General features: G+C 44.1%; 1 protein-coding gene across 5 annotated transcripts; it reads right to left on the bottom strand.

Moving 5' to 3' along the window:
- Positions 1 to 503: 503 nt before the first annotated feature.
- On the bottom strand, positions 504 to 6,586 carry LOC146697867 (uncharacterized). 5 transcript variants are annotated; one of them, XM_085476655.1, is made up of 9 exons: positions 6,400 to 6,586; positions 4,850 to 5,158; positions 4,589 to 4,763; positions 4,403 to 4,486; positions 4,155 to 4,300; positions 3,174 to 3,960; positions 2,667 to 2,844; positions 2,310 to 2,489; positions 504 to 727 (listed from the first exon to the last, which is right to left on the bottom strand). In XM_085476655.1, exons 2-6 carry the CDS (start codon positions 5,146 to 5,148, stop codon positions 3,702 to 3,704), a joined length of 963 nt encoding a protein of 320 aa, XP_085332781.1. In that variant the 5' UTR covers positions 5,149 to 5,158; positions 6,400 to 6,586; the 3' UTR covers positions 504 to 727; positions 2,310 to 2,489; positions 2,667 to 2,844; positions 3,174 to 3,701. The 5 variants fall into 5 exon arrangements, with proteins under 5 accessions (XP_085332781.1, XP_085332779.1, XP_085332778.1 ...); XM_085476653.1 differs by having other exon boundaries at positions 504 to 2,489; positions 3,174 to 3,331; positions 3,416 to 3,960; XM_085476652.1 differs by having other exon boundaries at positions 504 to 2,489.
- Between the last annotated feature and the right edge of the window lie 914 nt (positions 6,587 to 7,500).

Genomic DNA, 7,500 nt, shown 5'->3' with positions numbered 1-7,500 from the left:
GAGCTGCTCTGTGCCACTTCCTTGAATATTAGCTGGGGAAATCAGCCAGATCAGCAGCAGGTGGACACAATCACACAGGTGCGTGGGCCAAGAGCGAGAGCCCGTAAGGATCTCCACCCAGGCAGAGAGGAGGAGGAGAGACAAAGAAAACAAAAACGAACAACAAGAACAACAAAACCTGTAGCCAGCGTGAGCGAACCAGAGAGACACGGGGACCGTGACACATTTTCCCCACCAAGTTGAAGTCACTGATTTTGCTGTTCCAGACTTTTGGACTGAAAGTGAACAGCGGGTCCTGACTCCGCGTCTGTGGTAGAGGTTGACTGTCATGTTGTGTAAAGGTGGCATCCTCCTGCCCTCGTAGGAGTTTTTTGAGCTGTGGATCTAAACAGCTTTTTTTATTATTATTTTTATTTTTGCTTTGCCAGACTTCTACAACCTCAACTGAAAACTGTACGCTCCATGGTAATCCGCTGTTACTGGGAAAATATAAGTCAATGCAGTACTGTGTAAATACAGGGAGTTTATTGAAACACAAAGAACTTCAACAAAGCATAGCATGTTAAACCATGCAATCTGAATGGGAAAAAAAGCCCCCCCCCCCCAAAAAAAGTGGCATTTAACATGATGATATTCTATTGCCTTCTGGGGGAGGAGGTGGTGCGCTCTTTCGTTTTTTCGCCTCTTTGGTGCCGCTCTCCTTCTTCTGTTTATTGTCCTCCTGTAGCTGTAACAAAGAGGGACGAAATAACAAAAAAGAGAAACATATTTGTCAAGTAATTTTACCCCCCCCCCCCCCCCAAAGTGGCATTTAACATTTAACATGATGATATTCTACTGCCTTCTGGGGGAGGGAAGGAACAGCGGTTTTTCTTTTGAGTTTATATTCAAGTTTTCTCCTTCTTGCCCCCTCTGGTGTACAATTTCTTCCTTTTTCCTGTTTAAAAAGAGTTCATATATTTTGTCATTTGACTGTAAGCAGTGCAAGGAGGAGATGCTCGCTTTTTGCATGACAGTCTGCCACTTCAGCCTTCCCTTTCTTTATAAGGCTGGAAAATACTTCAGACCCCTCCTCAGGCAGTAAGGGGCCTGAGGTGGGGTCTGAACTGTGGGTACCGGTATGAGGAGAGAAGGGGCACAGGACTGGATGGTGGGTTAAGGTTAGGATTTGGTTGGGGGAGGGAATTGCTAAAAGTCCTCATCTCGTCTTCAAATCCCTTCTTTCCTGTATTAATGAGAATCCTGCGACAGTCTGTTCAGACCCCTCCCTGACTGAGGAGGGGTCTGAACCGGGTCGGGTAGAAGCTGGAGTGGAAAATGGGTTAGGGTAGAAAGGGAAGGGTGACAGACAGTCACACAAAAAGCAAGCATCTCCTCCTTGCACTGAAGTGGCTGCAATCAGCTGGAGGTCCAGGCTCCAGTGGATGAGGGTACAGGTACTCAACAGGTACAGGGGGCAGCCACGGCATGTTGGTCATGAACTGTTGAGATGGAGATGAATGGCTGCTGGGGTAAAAACCAAACAACCCAACTATGGAAGGCTCCTCACATACCCTCGAGGATACTGGGCAAACCCCACTCAATGAGGGCACCTCAAGAGCCGAAAGAAACATCCAAAATTATTGTTTTATATTATATTATATTATATTGTTTTATAAAAAAGCAAGAAAAATCTTTTCATTTCAGACTGTTGAGGCACACTTGGTTGAGTGGAGCTTCAGTGGCACTGTAAACTATCTGAAAACACATTCACTTCAGTAATTATAATCTTTTAAATGGAAGTAGATCAAACAAGCAACAAGAAAAACTACTCTCGTTCAGTGTAACAAAAAGCACTGTAACAGCTTCATATAGCAGAAGCTTCTCCTGACCACTGGAGCCTAGCTGATTCTATAATGAACAGAATAAACAATTATTGAAAGAAGAAGAACTTATTTCTGTCCAAAGGACCTACTGAGCATTGGAACTTAAGAAAGGTGAATCACTCCTCCCACTTTTCAAGGCTTATGGGGATGGCTCATTTACACACTGGTTCCACTGTTCTAACATACACATTGCTGCTCTACTAGTCGAGTGAATGTTGTCCTTCTGTGCCGAATATCACAGTAGGAAGTGCAGGAATCTGTTCATCTAAACCTGTAATAAAGTTGTTAAGATCCAACATTGTGGCTTGTTCTTTACAGATAAGGGCCTTAGAAAGATTGCTGACTGCTCTGCCTTTAGTCCCATTTTCAGCTCCATCACTGGTATTCAGTCCAAAGTTATAAAACCAGATTTTCCACAGGGTGCTTTCTCCAACTGGGCCTCACCGGGTGGCAACATTTCGCTCATGGAAATCTGTCGATCTGTACCCCTCTGCTTTATAGGACGGAGGAGTCTGTGCACATAGGAGTCACCGATGATCACAGATATTTTCTTCACATGAAGATTCCAATCCTGCAGTTTCCTCTGTGTGTTGGGGTCTCTCGTTGGAGTGCAGACCTGTCGTTCTGGTGAGGATGGTGAGGAAGGAAGACAATAAGAGGAGGAGTCCTCTGTTATTCTTGTTTGGAGGCAGGTCTGCACACAAGGTTTCAATCTGTGTAGGTTTGTGAGTGTAACTCAAAGCTGTATTGTTTCAGTGAGGGGTTGACACGGTTATTCAGCTGTGTCGTTTCCCTGCTCACCTGTGGCTGTTGTTCTGGTTTACTGGGTGTGTCACTGCTGGTGTGGTAGCTGGATTCCAGTCTGCTAGCTCGGCTATAACCACCGCCTGGTTCTGGTCCAACGACTTGGGCTGGAGACGGCGGCCCAGGTTCCGTTTCTCCCAGGATGCTGCCATCTCAAAGGGGCCTCTCTAGAAAACTGAAAACAAATTTTAAACTCATACTCTATGCTTTGGTTATAATAGTCATGAAGGATAAAAATTGATCTCTGAGCTGAGTTTTTAGCATCTCCTCAATTAGAGTCTGTGTCCTTCTATTGAGATAGCTGGTTTAATCAAAGTTACTAAATTTGTGGTTATTTTTATTCAGAGATTGATGATAACGGTCTTCTGAAACATTTTTCTGATGATCAACCGCTTTAATAAGTCTGTAAATTTTGCAAACTTTAATAAAAAAAAGTGTGGATCATCCGATTGTACTCTATTCCTCCGAGGTTCAGCTCTTTCATTCAGGGTGGATTTTACATACCGTTTGTCTCTGGCCACTCCTCGTTAAAATCTCCGATCTCCACCAGTCTGTACAAGGTAACAGATCATGTTGTTTTTTCATGTTAGGCTTCTTCTGGGTTAGGCCTTCCTGTTGCTCATGGTGGAAGATGGGTGCCTTTGTTGACCTAGGAGGGATAGCTGGAGACAGGTATTCTGAAATTGCCTTCTTTATTTTTTTTAACGTAATTTGAGATGGGCTACGTAAAAGGTATTTGCACATACCAAGGCAACTCTTTGGATTCCCCGTCCATAAACATCCGACAGTTCTGAAACATGGTTTTTTCCACACAGAGGATGGGAGAGGAGGAGGGGTGAGGAGGGGAGAGCTGGATGGGGAGGGTTCTGTGGGTTCATAAAATGGAGGTGGTCTGGTCTGATGGATTCCTCAAGCAAACGTGTCCGGTGGCAGTTTTATTTTCACCTAAATAACATTTGGGTGGGAGGAATCGGATCCACCGCAAGGCTTCTTTTTAAACAATTTTTCCCCGTTGTTGTAGCCGTTAACTTTTTAAGTGTCATGAGGGACTGGTTGTCTTGCATACTGGGCTGCGGAGCAACCCAGGCCTGCAAGATGGCATTGACAGTGGGCTTGTTGGTGTGCCATTTCTCCTTGTCCAAAGCCATCTGCACACGTGCAGGCTGAGGTGGGTAAAAGTATTTTCATTCTGAAATACATACAAAACAAACAAAGCAATGGAACAGAAGAGGCTTCTACTGAGCTTGATGCTGACTCAGCCATAGCATCCCCAGGTTCAGTGCTCAGGTATCTGTGGTTTTTAATGCATGCAAATTAATTAGAGCCAAGAGAGATGAAAAAACCAAAATACAAGGGGCGAACATCTCTGACATACAGCAACATATGTGGCTGACTGTTATGAGTCCAGGGTTAGGGTTTCTCTGTCAGATCAAAGAAACAAATCTTTCTTAATATGCTATTGATCCAGTTAGGTCAAGCACTCACCTCGCTCTCAGGCGTTTTACATCTAATGATGGGTTGGACAGTGGGACCCCACATTCTCCTAGGAAGAACTTGCCCCTGTCATCGCTGCCAGCAATTTGATTTTGCAAGGACACTGGACGGATGTTCCTAAAATAGCAGTCCAACAACTGCAGAGAAAAAAAGGAATCAATGTTAAATATCTCATAAAATCAATTCACAAGGTGCCTATAGAGCAAGAAGAGAGTCGCTGCTGAGAATGAATGACTTACTTGTTCTTCCTGGCTGGTTATCTTCAAGTTACCACTCAGCTCAACACCATCAGCTACTGCTTTCCGCGCCATCCAGTCCTCTACCTGTGTATGTAAAAAAAAAGGTGTTGGAGCTTAAAGAAATACAGACTTACATCAGCTGTCATTTCACTTATCGTGCACTTTGGTTGTTGGTGGCGCACTTACACAAAGTTCTTGAACAGCATTTCCTGTCAGTCCATGTTGTAAAATCAGGATGGCCTCGCAGTACTGTCTGAAGGTAGTCATTGCATATGTGGGGATGCAATCACCGCCTGAAAGTCTTGCGTGGAAATATTCAATATCCTTCTTGGCCACGGCAAGAATTTCCTTCTTATCAGACCTATTGCAAATGTGACAGAGGTAAGACATTATTGAAAGTTTGTATGTGTCATCCAATATGTGGAAGTGGCAATAAGGTCATCATACCTCGCTGTTGGCACAACTGTCGAAAACGCTTGGGGACTGTTCGTGATGATAAATCCACGTGTTTGAAGGCGAGTGCAGAGTTTAATGCAAGATTCTTCATCCTTGCAGTACTCCTGGAGCTCTGAGAAGTTCCAGACTCTACCTTCATTAGAAAACAGCTTCTGTGAAGCAATGGCTCTGGAAGCTTCTTCCTCACATTCCTGTGGTGTGCAGTCTTTCAGGCACACTCTGCTCAGGTGTGTGCGAATGGACTGTTGCGGCTTTTTACAAAGCAGGCAGTAGACAATGTTTCTCTCCATCTTGTTTGCACTGTAAATACAAAGAGTGAGAGGCAGAAAGTGAGAGAGAAAAACTGCATATCAATTTAGTTTATTTTGATAGTATGAGAAAACAAACAAAGAACAACAACAATACATCCACACACAAACTTTGCTTCCATCCCACCCCCCCAAAAAAACTTAAAGAAAAAAAAGTTTTAAAACAAGTTTTAAAGTTTAAAAATGAGGAGAATGGCACATGCAAGTTTTACATGTTCAACCTGTCACGGCTGCCGAGGCGAGCCGTGTGGATTTAGAAGGAGGACCCAAGATGCAGGCAGTGGATGAGATACCGGTGGTTTTATTTACAGAGGTGTAGAAGCAAACAAACAGTGGGGCATAACAAACAACTAAAGACACCTAAACTGGGAGAACTAAAATAACAGACCTGGGAGCATATGACAACGGATGATGAATAGCAGAGAGACGCAGACGAGGAACAGGACTCCGTGGAACACAGGGTAACAGACTGACACGGAGTTACACAGACTGACACGGAGGAACACAGACGAACCGGCAACAGGCAGGAGAACACACAGGGCTTAAATACACACACCAGTAATCAGGGGTTGAGAGACAGGAGGGCAACACAGCTGGGAGGAATCTGGGCTGACGGGACAGGGGAAACGTAAACTGATCACACTCACATACGACGCGGACCTTCACAATAAAACAGGAAACTTGCATTAAAATATTCATTAAAATACCTCATTTGTAGATACCATCATTTTGTAGACCGCGGCTGAATACCCGCTAACTAGCTTTAGCATCCAGCTTCACCACGAGACAAAGAAATCACCCAAACACGCATAAATTCCAATCCAGGCAGAGAGACATACGCATAAATAAATCACTTTCAAACCGGGAGACGCTTAATATCCACTAAATAGCTTTAGGTGCCGAACATGACCACGACAGACAAAGAATCACCCAGTCACATGAAAAAAATCGCGATCGCCAAGATACACATACAAAGAAAAAAAATCACTTCGCTTCTTACAAGTTTTAATTACAAACGATACCTCTGGAATAAAGTGACGTCCAAGTGCTAACCACACCATCATTTTGTAGATACCTCATTTGTAGATACCATCATTTTGTAGACCTCGGCTGAATACCCGCTAACTAGCATTAGCATCTGCCGAACATGACCACGACAAAGAATCACCCAGACACATTAAAAAATCACTTTCAAAGCTAAATTTTAAACCGGAGAGAGAGAGATACACTTACCTTGTCAAACCTTACACTGTTGTTCCGAATACTTCAGAAAATGACGTTCAAATCTCAATTTCAAAACGTAGGAGAGGTGGACAGATGCATGCGGGTCCAGCATACGCTACGGTGTCTTCTAAGGTCAATTTCAAACTGGAGGAGGGGCGGACTGACGCGCGCCGTTGATAGTGTCATCATTACGTTAATCCGAAAAGGCCGCACCACTCCCGGCATACCACTAGAATAAAGGAATTATCGGCCCATATTAACGAAAAATAAGTCCAGTGTGAAACAGTCGCTTGGCGAGCGATCGGGTGGTTTAGCGAGTGTCAGCCTCTTAAGTTTAAGACAAGCCCGGCTGCTTTTTAAGCGACGCGGCGCTAGCTACCCAGCTAGCGTCAGTACACAGGAACTACTTCCGGTAGTTATACAAAATAAAAGCGTCCCCCATTATAATCCGCTATAATGCTCTTATTGTGAAGGGCAAGCGGGACGCCATACTTCCGCTGCAAAATGTATTCTAAACGCTTTTAGGTTGTTTTTTTAACTCACTTTATGTGTCTTCCACAATGTTATTTCCCTTTCCTACAGTGTCTGTTACAAATGCTCAGGCAGGACCAATTAAGTAAATTATGGGATTAGTTATCTCGCGACTTCTTGGACAGCCAATAGCGATCGTCCTTACGTAGGCGTTGACAAAACTGGGCGCGATTGGGAACTGCTTTCTACAAATCGTCAGAGGACAGGATGCCTTCGCTGACTCTTAGGGGAGTGACAGTGAATTTCCCCTTTTCTCCGTATGAATCTCAGAAGGCATACATGAACAAAGTAATCGAATGTCTTCAGGAGGTAAGAATCGACTGTCATGTGTATGTCTGTTGATGGAAATGGGGGCAATACCGAGTAGTCATGGCTGCTGGGCTTTGGAGTTGACACATTTCTTGCAAGTATCAGCTCGTCTCACAGCTGCTATCCAGGCTAGATGACTTCTTTTGGTAACATCTGATACACGAGCTCCCTCATGATGCTTCCAGGTGGGGAAATAATAAAAATAGAGCCGATTTTCCAGCTTATTCCCTTCCCGATCGTGCGATTTAACAACCAACAACACATTAAGTG

This window comes from Copadichromis virginalis, linkage group LG12 (genome assembly GCF_057382275.1).
Source record: "Copadichromis virginalis isolate Kocher_CV1m ecotype Utaka linkage group LG12, C_Virginalis_male_GT1.1, whole genome shotgun sequence".
Taxonomy (NCBI): Eukaryota; Metazoa; Chordata; class Actinopteri; order Cichliformes; family Cichlidae; genus Copadichromis; species Copadichromis virginalis.
Note: the sequence above shows the minus strand (reverse complement) of the source record. Positions and strands in the feature narration are given on the sequence as shown.